The 18,350-nt window shown below is 36.4% G+C and overlaps 1 protein-coding gene across 2 annotated transcripts in view; it reads right to left on the reverse strand.

Moving 5' to 3' along the window:
- Nucleotides 1–18,350, reverse strand: part of aph-1 (gamma-secretase subunit Aph-1) — a 44,873-nt gene that overhangs the window by 16,343 nt on the left and 10,180 nt on the right. For both annotated transcript variants that reach the window (XM_089094854.1, XM_089094855.1), the window contains exons 2-3: nucleotides 13,791–13,929; nucleotides 8,208–8,328 (exon numbers count right to left, since the gene is read on the reverse strand). In XM_089094854.1, coding sequence (XP_088950980.1) covers nucleotides 8,208–8,328; nucleotides 13,791–13,903 — 234 coding nt within the window. In that variant the 5' untranslated portion in view covers nucleotides 13,904–13,929. The remainder of the gene's footprint in view (nucleotides 1–8,207; nucleotides 8,329–13,790; nucleotides 13,930–18,350) is intronic.

An 18,350-nucleotide genomic window follows, 5' to 3' on the forward strand; every position in this document is an offset into this window, starting at 1 on the left:
AACAAACTATATATACTGAAACAAAATAGTAATAAATGCGGAGCATATCTTCTATTCTTCCTAACAACAAAATGATTCTAATTACAAACCTTTGTTACAAAATAATAATTACAAACTATGTCCTTTTATTAGACAGTGAAAAAATTAAATACAAAAGTTCTAGATATTTTGATGACATAGTTAGTCATCATCATCAGTACGGTTACTAAAGCATTAAAACTAAAAAAAACTATATTTATACCGAAAAAAACAATAACTTCCGAGTCACAGCAAGTTTCTGGTCCATTGACTTAAAAAGTTCATTAACTCTATTGACTTCTTTAACCTTGCGTTGAATTTGTAATAAAGGTAGTACTATCTTCTTTTCGTCTAATTAATTTAAAAAACTTTTTCCACAAAATAAGTTTTTCAAAGAAAAGTAAAGAACTCCATTAAACAAATAAAAAGCAAAAATAAAATCAAATAATCTATCAAGCGTGAAACTACCATAAATCGGCATCGATAAATAAATGAAACACAAAACGAGCAGAAATTAGAATAAATAACCGAGTCAAACTCAAAACGAGCAGAAATTAACATAAGTTGGGCTCAAAACTCCTATGCCTTCCCAAGGCCAGAACATAATTTGCACTTTACTGAAAAAAATACAAGTGAATGTGCATTGTTAGTTTAATATACTTTTACTGATATTTAGTAATCAAAATCTTAACACTATTTGATTTATCAAAGTTATAAAAGTAAAAACATTTGTATTTTTTCAGTAAAGTGCAAATTATGTTTACATAATTGTAAGCACCGAGTGAAGTGTAAGTACAGTTCACTCGGCATCTTTTTTGTTTGATTCTTTCTGTTTTATAAAAGTAAACGATTTTTGGCAAATTAAAGTAAAGAGTGTTATTAAACCTAAAGCGATATTAAACAGAAATTATACCTTTTTTTATTTCAGTTGACGATTTCATTCATAGATGTTTTCTTTATCTACTACTGTGTTGGTCTTGAGGACATTCTGTTATAAATATCTTGGGAGCCCCCCCCCCCCTCAAGTCCCCACCTTTAGGCCGAAAGTTTTCCTATTCATTTAAACATATCCAGGGTTATTCAAATATGAAGGGCTACTGCCCTCTCAGCCCTTATCCTTTACGCTGACGTTTTACTCGGCAATAAAATGCTTCGAAAAAAGGGTTTATTTCGTCCTATTTTACAAAAATTGAATTTCGGCCAAAAAACTATCGTTATAGCAAACTATCGTATAGCAATGCTAGGGCAGCTTTCACATTCTCAACACCCACACTACATGCTTCATCCTATATCCGTCCATAAATATACACACACACAATATATATATATATATATATATATATATATATATATATATATATATATATATATATATATATATATATATATATATATATATATATATATATATATATATATATATATATATTCTTTCGAAAGAATGGAGGTCAGTGGTGAAATTCGTACTCATCTAAATATTCAATCAATTCATGTGAAGATCTTATCATGGAAAGTTACAAAATGTTCGCCTAAAGACGCTTTTTGAAGCCTTACGTACCAACTCCCCCCACGTAAAAGAATTGACTGTCCTCCATATATTAAATGTTGTAAACAATGAAATGCTCTATAAGCGCTTTATTTTATCGGATAATCCGTCTATTTCTTAGAGACTACACACATGTTTAGTGACGAATGTCCTACCGCAGAATAGTATACCTTAGCGACTGACAGCCTGTGTAAGTTCCCTCTCGATGGTTCTCACAACTTTTGCTCGATAACATTTTGAGTTTGTTTAGACCATTGTTGCTGTTTTACCGTATAAAATGTCAGATATCAGCACTTTGCTGTGGCGCGATCTCTTTTGATAGTTAAAAAGGGCACTAGACCTGTAACTTGAAGCTCTATAACGGGATCCTGAACTTCGAGCTCTGCAATTACGCATGATAATAATTACTAGGGTAGCCATAAATAATCGTTTCTCGGACAAAACTCTTTAATATTTAGTCAAAATCGTACTGCCAAAGAAAAGGAAGGGGGGAAAATATTACATACCCTTCAGCACTATATCTTATAATATCTCATAATGGTTCAGTTTTCACCTCAAGCATTTTCAACAAATTAAGCTACTTTTTAATTTAAGAATACTTTGCAAGGAATATAACAGCTAAGTTACTCCAGACCAGATATAGTGGTACCCGATACTCGATACAATATTGCTCATCAACGGTATCGTATGTGGATCGGTAGCTCCGTTTTTGTTTTTTTTAGCACTGTGGTAACGTGGTTCTTATGGTATTTAAGTGGTGTAGTCGTAGATGCCTTTATTTTTCCCTTTGTAGGGGAGATAAACTATGGCCCTAAGGTAATTAAACTTTGGTAGTGTGCCTTAGGCTATGACCGGACTAATGGGGCGTACCAGCTGGGTATGTTTAGGGGCTAAAGGTAGATTGTAGAGAGGTTGGCTATAATACAATACTTTTATTCAATTAACATATAATAATACCAGATATATATTTTCTACTGGGACTGGCTGTCCCAAGTAGACCACAAGTCTCGGAAAACTACAATAATATATAATAGGATACTTAGACACTTACAATGATCCGAGAAGATTCCAAGGTATTTCTAAAAACAACAGACCAGAGGTCAGTCCGGCATAAAGTTAGTATCGGTCTGCCCCTTCCCATAAAATGTATCTTTTATACATTTTTATCAACCACATCTTCCTGGACCCAACCCACGCAATAGCTAGGAAGTGGTGATTTCTCAATTTCCCGTTAAGCAGAAACTTGGCGGGATATGTTCCTTATCTTAATAAAGAAGTGGTATTTCGAAACTTTGTATTTGCGTCTTAATATATTTTTAATAAATTTCAAATTGACTTAATTAGAAAGACTTTACCACAACACTCTCCATTTACAGAAGAATTGTCCCAATTCTCAATGTTTTACTTTTAAAACAACTTAATTTTTTTTAAAGCTATTATGCTGCCATCTTTGGGTCATTATGTGCATATACCCTCAATGGGTTTCCTTAGTGTCATGTTTCTGGTCCAATATAGGCCATGTTCTTTTTTTGTTGAAGGATTTCAATTTGAAATTTATCCTTGTTTCTCTTTTTCTCTGTCTTTAGGAGTGAAAAATACTCTTTTTACCCTTCTTCATATGCATCTTCTGTTTTAACTTGACCCCAAGCGGCTTCAGCATTATATTAGTGGTTCTGCCTAAATTAGATTTCAAGTTATATTAGAAAAGTTTATGAATTATTTGAGTTTAAATTTAATTCGTTTTGGGTTTCATTTCTTTATCGATGCTGATTTATGGTAGTTTCACGCTTGGTAGATCATTTGATTTTATTTTTGCTCATTTTTTGTTTAATGGAGTTCTTTACTTTTCTTTGAAAAACTTATTTTGGGGAAAAAGTTTTTTAAATTAATTTCTGTTCGTTTTATATTGACATAGTCTTTTCAGGAAAAAGAAAATAATACTTTAAGACTTTATAGTTTGGCCTGCTATTTGTATGCTGGGGAAATATTTTCAGCAATTTTTAACAAGATACACCCTTTTAAAAATCTGGACACAAATAGTAGTGTTTAATTTAGTTTCATACATCCTCTAGTTGACCTGAAATGGAAAACTTGATACCATTCGCAAAAAAATCTGTTTACTATCTTTGATAGCTTGGATAAACTTACGCTATTTTGATATGGTTAAATTTTAAGTGCAGAAGCAGCCTCAAAAGTCTTAACATATGACCCTCTGTCTTTTTTGGTATACTGCTTAGATGCTTTTTTGGGATTTAGAATTAACACAGTGCTTTTAGATTTAATCATATGGAAGATTTTATTCTTTAAAAATAATGGCAAATGAGAGGGTGGGGTTGTTAGGGGGATTAGTTTCCCTCCAGTCACTTTCGACTATAAAAAAGCATCAGCCCTTTCTATTTTCAATCGAATGAGCCCTTTTCGAAGTACCTATGAGAACTCCTTCGATACAAAGTGCCCTGGTCTAAACAACAACAACAAAAACAAAATAATACATTATATCCATATTGATCTTTACTATGATCTTTACTTTACTAAATGTAAAGCCTTCCAATTACTTTCGACTATTAAAAAGGACATTAAGCAATTCGAATTCCAATCGAACGAGCCTTTTTCGAGTTTCTATGACAACAATTCCTATAAACACCTTATATAGCCTCAGGGCGTAAATTACGACTCTTACCCCAAGGGCTGTGAGGGTGGTTGTCATCCTCTAAAACCTAGTTTCCGGAACTTTCAACTACGCTACACAAAATGGCTATCTCAAAACTTTGATTGGATGTGTATGGGAAAATGGTGGGCGTAAGAGGGGCGTTAGCCTTTCTCCAATCACTTTCAACTATTAGAAAAGGCACTAGCCCTTACAATTTCCAATCAAATGAGCCCTTTGAAGTTTCTACGACAACACTTTCAATAAAAACCTTATATGCCCCCTAAGGGATAACTTACGACCCTCGCCCTGAGGGCTGGGTGGGGGGTTTGTCATCCTCACAGACCTAATTTCCAGAACTTTCTACTACGTTGAACAAAATGGCCATCTGAAAATTTGGATTGAATGTGTTTGGGGGAATGGTGGGCTTGAGAGAGGGGTTAGTTACCGTCCAATCACTTTCAACTATTAAAAAGGGCACTACCCCTCTCAATTTCCAACTGAATGAGCCCCTTTTGAAGTTTTTACGATAACTCTATCATTACAAACCTTATATGCCCCCTGGGCATAACTTACAACCTTTGCCCTGGGGACTCTGGGGGGTTTGTCATCCTTAAATACATAATTTCCAGAACTTTCAACTACGTTGAACAAAATGGCTATCTCTAAACTTTGATTGAATATGTTTGGGTAAATGGAGGGCGTGAGAGGGGGGTTAATTACTCTCCACTTACTTTCGACTATTAGAAAGGGCAATTTCAATTTCCAATCAAATGAGCCCCTTTTCATATAAACCTTTCTACAACAACTTTCCATATAAACCTTATATGCCTTCAGGTCACAAATTACAACTCTTGCACTGAAAGCTCTGATGGGGTTTTTATCCTAAACCGCCTAATTTCCAGAACTTTCGACTAAGTTGAACAAAATGGATTTCTAAAAATTTTGATTGGATGTGTTTGGTGAAAAGGTGGGCGAGAGAAGGGGGCTAGTTACCCTCAAATCACTTTCGACTATTAAAAAGGGCACTGGACCTTTGAATTTCCAATTGAATGAGCCCTTTTTCAAGTTTCTACGACAAAGATTTCAATAAAAACTTAAATGCCCCCTGGGCATAACTTATAACTCCTTGCTCTGAAGACTGTGGGGGGAGTGTCCTGCTCAAAGGTATGATTTCCTGAACTTAAACTGGGTGGAACAAAATGGCTATTTCAAAATTTTGATTGGATGTGTTTGGGGAAATGGTGGGCGCGGAAGGAGTGTTAGTTGCCTTCCAATTACTTTCGACAGGGCACAAAAAGGGCACAAGCCATTTCAATTTCTAATCAAATGAGCCCTTTTTGAACTTTCTACGACAACATGTTCTATAAAAACTTTATATTCCCCCAGGGCATAACTTGTAACCCTTGTCCTGAGGGCTGTAAAGAGGTTGTTTTTCTCAAAGACCTAATTTCCAGAACTTAAAACTACGTTGAACAAACTGGCTATCTCAAAATTTTGATTGAATGTGTTCGGGGGAATGACGGGCGTGGGGGGGCTAGTTTAGTTGCCCTCCAATCACTTTCGACTATTAAAAATGGTACTAGCCCTTTGATTTCCAATCGAATGAGCCTGTTTTGAAGTTTCTACGACAACGCCTTCTATAAAAACCTTATATGCCCGCAGACCATAACTTAAAACCCTTGCCCTGAGGGTTGTGGGGGAGTGTCCTCCTCAAAAACATATTTTCTATCTGGAAAAAAACTACGCTGAACAAAATGGCTATCTCAAAATTTTGATTGGATGTGTTTGGGGGAATGATGGTTGTGGGGGGGACAGGGGGGTTAATTGCCCTCCAATCACTTTCGACTATTAAGAAGGGCATTGGCCTTTTGAATTTCCATTCGAATGGGCCTTTTTTGAAGTTTCTGCGGCAACGCCTTCTACAAAAACCTTATATGCCCCCAGGACATAACTTACAACCCTTGCCCTGAGGGTTGGGGGGGATTTTCCTCCTTAATAACATATTTTCTATCTGGAAATCAACTACGCTGAACAAAATGGCTATCTCAAAATTTTGATTGGTTGTGTTTGGGGGAATGATGGGCGTTGGGGGGGGGGGTCTAGGTCCCCTCCAATCATTTTAGACTATTAAAAAGCGTACTAGCCCTTTGAATTTCCAATCGAATGAGCCTGTTTTGAAGTTTCTACGACAACGCCTTCTATAAAAACCGTATATGCCCCCAGGGCATAACTTAAAACCCTTGCCCTGAGGGTTGTGGGGGAGTGTCCTCCTCAAAAACATATTTTCTATCTGGAAATCAACTACGCTGAACAAAATGGCTGTCTCAAAATTATGATTGGATGTATTTGGGGGAATGACGGGCATAGGGGGGGGGGGCTATTTGCCCTCCAATCACTTCTGACTATTAAAAAGGGCACTAGCTCTTTGAATTTCCAATCGAATGAGCTTGTTTGGAAGTTTCTACGACAACGCCTTCTATAAAAACCTCTATGCCCCCAGGGCATAACTTAAAAACCTTGCTCTGAGGGTTGTGGGGGAGTGTCCTCCTAAAAAACATATTTTCTACCTGGAAATCAACTACGCTGAACAAAATGGCTCTCACCAATCTTTGTGTGGTGGTATTTCGGGGAAGGATGGGCGTGGGGGGGGGGGCTAGTTACCCTCCAATCACTTTCGACTATTAAAAAGGGCACTAGCCACTCCAATTTCCAATGGAATGATACCTTTTCGAAGTTTCTACGACAACTCCTTCGATACGAAGTGCCCGGGTGGAGAAAAAACACATTGTGCCCACAACGTTCTTTACTTAGGCAGCGCTAGCGCTGCCTATGATTAAAAATTATATGTTTCTGAATTTATAGCTGCTGAATTTATCTTTAGTAACTCTATATTTACGCTTTAGTAACTGTACTGACAATGATGACTGACTATTCATCGAAATATCTAGAGGTTTTGTATATATTTGTTACACTGTCTAATAAAAGGACCTAACCCTATTTGGAACTCTTATTTATTTCGTCCTTTGGTTCAAGATAGTTTGATAGTTGAGATAGTTTCAAAACCTCTTAAGTTTCTAAAGCATTACCATATTTTCGTCAGTGTTGCCACGTCAAGCCATGAAAATGAATAAGCAGGGATAGCGAAATTTAAAAGTTTTATCTATAAAAATTCACATATTAACAGTCTGCTGATTCGTTAAGACAACTACTCCTTCATAGGAAAGCAAAAATTGTTTAAGCTATTTAGTGTCATATATTCTTATTTTATTTTAATGATTTTTCACCCATGATTCCACCTACCACCAAAAACTCCACAGCTGCATATGGAGGTTGTTCTAATTAAAATAGAATTCCTTAATTAAATTTTAATTAATTCCTATTTCTTTTAGTTATCCTAATCTTTTAAGATATGTATGGTTGTGCAAGGCATTACCCAGGGGGGAGATTAGGGGGTTTGACCCCCCCCCCGAAATGCTTATCTGACTTGTAAAAACGTAACAAAAATGCGTTTCTTGAGTTTTTTGTGTACCCTCTCCCCCAAAAAAATTTTTCAGCAAAAGCTCACCCCCCCTCCCAAAAAAAAGAAAATCATGGGTACGGCCTTGTGGTTGTGTAGGTTTTCCCTTTACCAATTCAAACAATCAGATTTCATGCTTTCACTGTCATTAATACTTGAAATTCCATAACAGAATACTACTGGAAATAACCTCCAGGTTACGGTATTTTCAGAATCTAGGTGGCAAATTCTTTTTCCTAAAGCCTTCTAGCTTCCTCAGTCCATATTTTGCATTGGAACTGGAAAGTGCCTGAGAGGACAGAACAAAACAGCTTCAAGTTGTGTGGATGTGGCTGGTTAAGAAAGTGTCAACAATAACAGGGCTTGATTCTATCTCTCAGGTACTGTTTTTCAAAAAATATAATAAAAAAAGAGAATAAGTTTCATTTAAATCATTAAATTTAAATTCAATGGTTTTAATGCTTCGGATTGCTTACCTGAAGCAGCACGGATATTATCACACCAATTGAGAGGTAGGCTGCAGGATCAGACGTGGACGCTTTGACAATAAGCCAGATTGCAGACGTCATGAGATGTGAAACAAGCCAAAAAAATGAACTAAAACAGGTAATATTTTCAATTACTGACTGTTTTGGACTTAGGTCCATACTTTTGCAGTATGACCGACACTTTTATATGTTAATATGTACACCTAATCTTTGAAGATTCTACCCAGCAACAGTAGACCACTTTTCTTTGTTCATTTTGGTGAAGTTTTTGAAAACCAATGCTCTTTTGTTTTTGGGCATATTCTGCAGAGAAGATAACTTACGTTGGTGAATAGGGAGGTTTGTCTTTTTCGCCAACCCCAAGTTTTGCAAGAACCATCTCCCTTAAAAATTATATTAATTTGCGCACTAAGTCAAACTGGCAAAAGCAAAATGAGTAGCTAGGATTGGACTCACTATTGTTGGGTGTGGTAACCAATCTGAGTAGTCATGGTTGCAGCTACCTAGTAAAGGACAAACCACAACCCATAGTAACCAAAAAACAGCCTAAACCCCTAAATATGGCGCCAGACCAAAACAAAAAGTAGACCATTAGAATCGCATAGACGAAAAATCTATATGGGACACTTACAGTCCCTTGGCTTGAACAACAAGGAATATCACTTTTTTGCATTGAAAAAACTGATGTGTCCCCTTTTTTTCTTTGCTGCTAGCAGGGAGCTGGAACACCATAGACTTGTTTAATAGCTCATTTAAAGGGTTAATTGAAAAAACTTCTTCCCCAAATTAAGTTTTTCAAAGAAAAGTAAAGAACTCCATTAAACCAAAAATGAGCAAAAATAAAATCAAATAATCTACCAAGCGTGAAACTACCACAAATCAGCATAGATTAATAAATGAAACCCAAAACAAACAGAAATTACAATAAATAACCCGAGTCAAACTCAAAACGAGCAGAAATTAACATGAGTAGGGCTCAAAACCCCTATGCCTTCCCAAGGCCAGAACAAAATTTGTACTTCACTGAAAAAATATAAATGTTTTTACTTTTATAACTTTAATAAATCAAATAATATTAACATTTTGATTACTAAATATCAGTATATTATATTAAACTGACAATGCACATTCATTTGTATTTTTTTCAGTAAAGTGCAAATTATGTTCTGACCTTGGGAAGGCATAGGGGTTTTGAGCCCTACTCATGTTAATTTCTCCTCGTTTTGAGTTATCATCCTCAAAGACCTAATTTCTAAAATTTTTTACTACGTTGAACAAAATGGCTATCTAAAAATTTTGATTGGGGAAAAGGTGGGCGTGAGAGGGGATTAGTTGCCATCAAATCACTTTTGACTATTAAAAAGGGCACTAGCCCTTTGAATTTCTAATCGAATGAGCCCTTTTTCAAGTTTCTACAACAAACCTTTCAATAAAAACCTTATATGTCCCCAGGGCATAACTTACAACCCTTAGCCTGTGGGCTGAGGGGGGTATTGTCATCCTCAAAGATATAATTTCCGGACCTTTCAACTACTTTGAACAAAATGGTTATCTAAAAATTTTGATTGGAAGTGTTTGGGGAAAAGGTGGGAGTGAGACGGGGTTAGTTGCCCTCCAACCGTCGACTATTAGAAAGGGCACTAGCCCTTTGAATTTCAAATCGAATAAGCCCTTTTTGAATTTTCTACGACAACGCTTTATATAAAAACCTTATATGCCCCCAGGGCATAACTTACAACCCTTGCCCTGAGGGCTTTGGGGGAGTGTCCTTCTCAAAAACATAATTTCTATCTGGAAATCAACTACGCTGAACAAAATGACTATCTCAAAATTTTGATTGGATGTGTTTGGGGAAATAGTGTGCGTGGAAGGGGTGTTAGTTGCACCAATCACTTTCGACTATTAAAAAGGGCACAAGCCACTCTAATTTCCAAACGAATGAGCCCTTTTCGAAGTTTCTAAGACAACTCTTTCGATACGAAGTGCCCTGGTCCACAAAAAAAAACAAATAAATAAATAATAAATAATGCATTGTGCCAACATCGTTCTTTACTTAGGCAGCGCGATTACGCTGCCTATGACTAGTGCCTTTTGTAATTAACAAATTCTATAACATAGAGTCATTTTTAAAGTGTATAGGAGACAGACACAGGAAATCCAATTTTGTCTCAGAGAAAATCCTAAAGTTCATTGAAAATTAATCAATTAAACACTTTAAACAATAAAATACACTTTAACTGTAAACAACATACAACTGTAATCCAAATTTTAATTATTAAATTCATCTAAATTCATGTGCAACCTTGTTTAGGTAATATGTTACACCAGAGAAAGATGTTCAAATAGAAATTTCTAAAAATACCTTTAGGGGTTAAAAAATTTAATAGGGTAATTATCATTGTCATTGGTAAGTCTTTCCTGTGTCAAACTGAGACAGGATAATCAAGTTTGTTTGAGAGATTTAAAAAATTAAACAAAACAATACTGATTTTCGATACTATTTGTCATGCAATTTTGCTTCGTAAACTGGAAAATTATGGTATACGTGGACCTTCAAATTCTCTGATTGACTCATATTTAACTGGGTCATGGAAGTCAGTTTATGGATGGTGGAAGTGTTACCTCTTCACCATGTGGTATCACTGGTCAAGTCGGCGTTCCTCAAGGGTCCATACTTGGACCTCTACTCTTTCTTATTTATATAAACGATATCAACAGGGCGATGGAAGATCTCGGGCTAAATGTCCTATTCGCTGATAATACGACCTGCCCAGTGAGCGGTGCTGATGAAATGTCGCTTGAGAAGAATATGTTGGCAGCTTTCGGGAGGATAGAAACTTCGTTTAGTGCAAATAAATTATCTGTTAATATGTCAAAAACCAAGTTCATGATTTTCTCTCGTACTGACCAGTCTTTACCTGAGCTTAGTAGACTACCCATTGATGAATATACTTATTTAGAATGTGTATCTACTATGAGATATTTAGGTGTGCTATTTGATCAGAATATGAGTTGGAAGGAACACATTGCTATATTGCGGATGAAGTTGGGAAGGAATGTTGGAATATTGTGGCATTTGAAATTTATTCTACCTTTTCATGCAATGATATTGGTATATTTTGCCCTAGTCCATTCTAATCTGAATTATTGTCCCCTGATTTTTCTGAATACATTTAAAACTCATATAAAACCACTTCAAAGGCAGCAAAATAAAGCACTGCGTATCCTGAAAACTTTCATCCCCTCCCCAATATCCCTACCATCAAAATCACCAAATAAAAGAATATATTCTTTCCTTAATATATTACCAGTGGAATTATTATTATCTTTTCATGGATTGATGTTTTGTGTTAAGTATTTTGCTAAAATTCTACCGAAAATTTTCTATGCTATGGATCTATTTAACCAATGTGAGCACGATTATGGAACGAGGGGATCTTCCATGTATGTTGAACCCCGAGCGTACACTGAGAGATCAATGAAATATATTACGCCTAACCGGCCAGCCATTACAAAAAACAAAAAAAGAGAAAAATATCTAAAAAAAAAAACAAACAAACGAGACTGTGGCCAGTGGAGAGAAAAGGAAAACAACAGAAACAAAACAACGCGGATATTTCGCTTGTATACCAACAAGGCGTCTTCACCACGAAAGACACAAAAAAAACAAGATAAACCTAAAAACCAATAAACCCACCACCAAAAAAAAACACCAAAAATGTACAATCGGCGCAAACTAATCCACGTAGGGAAAAGATACTAAAATAGAGTTACTTCAGTGAGGACACCAGAGTAACTGAGGAAAAATAAAAAAACTGTAAATTACTTTAATTATTCAGTTGCGAAATAATCCTTTTGTTAGCTATTACTGAAGCAAATCATTTTGGTCTAACAGGTAAAATAGTCCCCTGGTGATTATTTAAAATCTTTACTCCCTTATTGACAATTGATTCACTCTTTAGAAGGTTATCATAAATTGGGTCAATATTTAAATTACCCGTGTCCCTATTTATGGAAAGTTTAGCAAATATATGTTTTTTAATTTCTATGGCTTCCATGGCCCATTGTGTGTACCCCTTATCATTAGAAATAGACAAGTCTTCATCAAATTTTACAAAATGATCTGTTTGAAGCCAAATATGATCTGCTAAAGCTGAAACGAAAGTTTCTGGAGGCTTGCTTAATTGTAGGGTTTTTTCTATTGATTTTCGGTGTTCAATAAACCTTTCAACAAATTGTTGGTGAGTCCTACCAATATAGAACTTCCCACAAGAACACGGAATTTTATACACCCCACTTACTAAATTTCCCCGAGTTAAATCCTTACCAGAACTAAAAAAACTACCCATTGGCCTCAGCGATTGGAAACATGTATCAATACCAAATTTACGTAAAACCCGTGTGAAAGTTTCTCCCCCAACCCAGGTACATATGGTAATGAAATGAAGCTTTTTGATACAACTAAATCTAAAGACTGAGAAACCTCAATAACCCTACTACTATGTTTGGCCCGTCTATTTTCAATTATTTTATCAATGAACTTAATTGGATAACTATTACAAAATAAAATATCCCTCAAGTATAATACTTGTATTATACTTGTATTATCAAGTATTATACTTGAGGGATATTTTATTTTGTAATAGTTATCCAATTAAGTTAATCTCCACTGTCCAATTACAAACAAACACAGTCTCGTTTGTTTGTTTTTTTTTTTTAGAGATTTTTCTCTTTGTTGGTTTTTTGAGAGATCAAGGTTCTCACTCAGGCACTGAATAACCAAACTTTGGAATGTGCATAGATCGGGTCTTAATATTGGTCTTTCTGTTGGTACACTGCGGGGTCATTTAAAAACTCTTTCACTAACCCTTTGATCATTTTAATTTTAATTCCATTTTTTTTCTTTTTCTTTTTTTTTATTCAGTTATGGTCTTCCCGCTGGCACATTCTATTGGTAGGGTTTCCCCACGGCTTCACTTCACTATTTTTGGTGTTTTGTTTCAGTTTTGTTCTCCATTTTGGCTGCTGGCTTGGGGTGATGCTTGGTAAGTCATACATTTTTCTTTCTTTTTTGTCTATTTACAAAAGAGTGTGATTATGTACAAATGCAGCTATATATTATGTTTTTGTTGTTTTTATTTGTTATCGGTTGCCTGGTAATACGAGCTAGACTCTCAGCCGGACATACCCATATTGTAGTTGTATTTAGTTTGTAAATAAAAGAACCTGAACCTGATTTAGCATTACCCAATAAATAAGAAAGCTAACTAAAATTAAATCATTAATATACGCATTCAAACATTCAACTGCAATTCAAATTTTAATAAATAGAATTTACATATATTCAGGTGTAACCTTACTTTGGTAGTATGTCAAATCAGAGAAATAAGTTTAAATAAAAATTCTGAATAATACCTGTAGCAGTCTCACCTGCAAAAAGAGAAAAGGGAGATAGCAAAATATCCCTCTCAAATATCAGTTCAAAGAACCCTTGCCCTACACGTGAGGTCTATTTGCATTGATGGACGTGAATATGCTTAATGTTTATACAGTATGAAATACTATAAATACCTAGCGATCAGAAGAATGATCTTGACAGCATCATCAGCAACAGTAAACAGAAAAAGGGCCAAAGGAGGCCCAAATGCCAGCATAGCACATCCAAAAAACACTGCTGCTGTCATTATTACCAGGACCTGCACAAATATAACTAGAAAGAAAAACAATAGATGTAAAATAAATTGTCCTGTCTTTAAAAATTAAAATCATCAAAAAAAAGTATTTTAGAAGAGACAATTTAAACACAAAATCAACCTAAAGTTTTTTGCAACTATTTTTTAAGTTAGCTGCTTGTTTCCACTTAATTAAGAAAAACTTTACAAGCTTTGGTGACTTATTTATAGGCTAAAATTCGATTGAAAGCGTTATATGTTCAATTTTTTCAAATGCCTTAAATAAAGATTATTGCTTAGTTGCAGGGCACCTAATCCCATTAATTGAATTGGCCTTTGTACTGGCAAAGAGCCAAGAGATTAGAAGAGAATTAATTTCATGATGGGGACAAACAAATCAAAACTTAAAAAAAACACAAAGTTTATGAGAGTTAATGAATGAATGAATGAATTTTATTAATAACCCATCTTACAATCAACAGAAAAAGACAGAGCAACAACAAGAAAAGAAAGAAAAAGCGAAACTGACAAGAAAAACAAATACAAACAGAAAGAACTACATAATAACATAACTATTTGAGAAGCCTCCTCAACGGCACTCAGAGGCTCAGAAATTCCATATTTCGCAACAATATGGCGGTTTCTAACAAAAGATGGCACTTGAAGCAGATATCTGGCATATTTGAAAAAAACGACCTTATGTCTTTCTTGTTTCGTGCACTCAGGAGCTTCCAAAAAGGAGACAGGTACAAGACATGGGGCAAAGCTACTGCATTATAAAGACGAGCCAGATATTTACAGCTTGAATTGTGACAACACCCGCATAGGCAATGCACACTTTTTTAGAAAGATGTTCAATAAGCAAAGACTGGGTTTCTTGAAGATTATGACCAATTGGCAGGCCAATGTACGTAATGTGACTAGACGGTGTCACGGTAATTCCACCAAGCCTGACTGTAACATTATCTTCAGGGCAATTAAAAAACAAAACAGCAGACTTTTCTACGTTAAACTGCAAACCAATATCAGCATAACTTTTTTCAAGACGCGAGATATTGTTTTCTAATTAAGAAAGCAACCAAGACGGATTAAAAAAAAACATCTGCAAAACCCAGAAGTGGCAAGTCAATATGTTTGAAAATATAGGTCGGAGAGATAACGTGTTGTGCATCATTAACACTGTTATTACATAAAGTAGGAGACGTTATAGCCCCTTGCTTAATTCCCTTATGTGCGGAAATCTACCCACTAAGCTTACGATCTTGCAAACAAACACGAAGCTTGAGGTTCCTATACATATCACGTAGTGACCTTACAATAGAAGAACAAACGCCTCGCTTATACAGCTCGACCAAAATCAGGGCATGAATCCCAGAGTCAAAAGCTCTCTTGACATCATACTGACCTAAGATCAAAGTTTCTCGCGAGAGACGGGCATCAAGTAATATGTTAGCAAGAAGATAAAGTACATGGGTGCACCCGAGGCCTTTCCAAAAACTAAACTGGGAGGCATCTCACACTTATCAAAAATCTCATCAAATACAACAATCTCGAATAGTTTACAAAATACTGAAGATATCGTTACTGGCCGACACAAAGAAGGCTCTTTGGCTTCTTTAATATCGGGATAACCATACCCGCATTAAAGCAACTCAGAACTATACCTTATGTCAAAATCATCTGAAACGGAAGGGCAATGTGATGATAAAGAACTTAACCTCCCAAACAAAGATGTAGAGCACAAATACTATAGCAGTCTTTCAAGTATACTTTTTTCAGCTTCTTAATGGCCTGGGAAATTAAGACTGGTGACACTGAGAGATCATCAAAGGTATAAAGACCAGCTCATTTTCGTAAATAGACTGCAAAACTGGATCAGGCACTTTGGACTCGGAAACAAAGTAAACACTCCATTGATTAGCAGAAATATTAGATGTAGGCTTAGCTTCTTCAGGCTTAGACCGAAGCGATCAAATAAGGTTCGGATTCTTACTGAGCTTTTGCACAAAATTTTCTGTGAGTGTTGCACGGTGAGCATCTAATGCTTTATTGAACTTTCGTTTAGTATGGATTCGAATCTCGTTCACTATTCCACTCCGTGGCTTCCCGCTATCATGCCAAAGTTTAAGCCACAGCTTCGCCGACGCACAAGCCGCCACTAGCTCCGGATTTCTAGACCCCCCTTTCATCTGCGATCTATTACAAATACGCTTCACAGGAACTGCTACACTCTACGCGACACTCTGAGCATGCAATATTTCTGCATGGTACATGTTTATCTGAAGACTTATTTCACTTTCACTGCAATACGAGTTTGCATTTCTCTGCAACAGATAGAAGGGAACTTTTATTTTACTCAGGATATCGCCACAAGTAGCCGCAAAGAGATCATTCGACACTTTTTTCCAGTCACTGAATACTCTCCATTGGGATTTGCACGAACCCAACAACTTTGGACAGTCCAGTGATATTGACAATGACAAAGGCAAATGGTCAGAGTATGAACTATCAGTTGCAACTTTTACTTCGTCACTCACCGGGAAATTCGTAAACACATGGTCAAGATTTGAGACAGTATTGGCAAAACTGATAAATGTATGAGCTTTATCCTTATCAACAACATTAACTGATCAGGAAGGGAACCTATAATGATTTGAGTCCTTTCAGATTCGGTATTAAGTAGGTCACAGTTGAGGCCCCTATTAATAGAACTTTCATATTCCCAGAAATTTGAGCCTTCACAAAACAGCTTAGCTAAGTACACGCAGCCGTGAACTTGCTGTCCGAGAGGCTAGATCTATAATTAGTAGGAAGCTAGACGTGTATTATCACAGTATCGTGAACTTTAACAGCGAGGAAGTGTTTACTTGATGCTAAAAGTTCACCCTGAAAAGACTTTCTCACCCAAGTGGCTAAACCACCAGATGGCCGACCTCTGGATTTCACACGTTCAGCTGGCCAAATAAAACACTGGAGTGAACTTGAGAACTTGAGCAGGTTAGTATTGTCCTCGGAAAGCAGGTGCTCTTGTATACAAATTACTTCATTTGTTAGGCTCATAGTATCAAGCAGAACTGTTTTCTCAAGTGCTTTCCCATTTATATTCAAAGACAGAATACTACAAATTTTGGGAGCTTAATCCAACTTTCAAGTTTTTTCTGTTATCAGGACAGGCATAGTGATAACATGTGTGCCTAGTCAAATTGCAATTCAGGCACTGAGTAGGATTTTCACAAAGATTCTCAGGGGCGCTTGTGTGGCCAGTTTCTTCCCAGTGGCTACAAGTTTCAGCTTCCCTACAGTCCACCGCTATGTGCCTCACATGATGGCAGCAATAACACCTTCAAGGCAAAAAGCAGAAATCTTTTAGATAGAATAGTTCGAAACCAATGTTAATCGGGTTTGTTAAGGCAGCAGACAATGCACTTTTAGAGAGGTAATACATTTTAAATGCTTGCGAATTGCCGCGCTTGATTGCCTTTTCACAGTCTTTTGAAAGACCTTTCAGAAGGTCCTCCGTCACGTTGCTGGGGAGACGTTTCACTAGACAGATGAAATGGAAATCAATAAGTCGATTGTCAATTTTATGGGTACTTTTGAGGGCAGCCGAGACTTTTTCTGCTGCCTGCTTTGAAGAGACTGACAGTTGTCATTTCTTTATTTCTCAGCCTGAGCACTACATCCGCTAATATTGTATCACCTGGTACCAAGTTTGTTATAAAGTCCTTACGCTTTCATGGATCATCTAACTCAGGAGGCATATTCTTCACGACAACCAAGAACAGCGGTTTTTCCACATTTGGCGATTTAGGTACTAACGAGGAGGCTGTAGGCTGATTTTTTTGAATCAGCAATAACTTTCAAACTATTGTTCAGAATATCTAACTTACGGTAAAACTGTTGCAGCTCACTGACCATTTTTCTCGTTATTTCGTTCACTTTGGTAGTAATACAGACTGCAATTTCGTCACCACGCATGGGAATAGACTCCGGTTCGAGAATAACGAACGTCAGAAGCTCTTTCCCGTCCTTAGCACAGCGCCATATTACTTTCGCAATATCCGTCAAGTTATCACAGTCTTTTTTGCATTCACGTAATCGTTCATCATATCCGAATTCATCCTCGTAGTAGGTCCACAGCAGTTTATCGAAAAACTCTACTCCTTTGTTAACGAACATATCCGTTTTAATACCCTTTGTCATGCATCGACAGACAAAGTTTAAAACTAGATTCAAGACTAGCACAGTTTTCATTGCGTTAATCTGGATCACGTCGAAAATTCATTCGCCAATTTCGTTCCAAGGTCAAACACTGCAGTCAAACAGTTTCACGAAAATTAATTTAACACACACGGAGAACACGTGATGTTCACGTGACGAGCGCTGAATGACTAATGGGAAGGTGCAAAAATCATGATATTTTGGGGGAAAAACAACTCTTCCCAACACCTTCCTCTCT

Source organism: Artemia sp. Qi Xiang Cuo, chromosome 9, assembly GCF_049724085.1.
Source record: "Artemia sp. Qi Xiang Cuo chromosome 9, ASM4972408v1, whole genome shotgun sequence".
In the NCBI taxonomy this organism is placed as follows: domain Eukaryota; kingdom Metazoa; phylum Arthropoda; class Branchiopoda; order Anostraca; family Artemiidae; genus Artemia; species Artemia sp. Qi Xiang Cuo.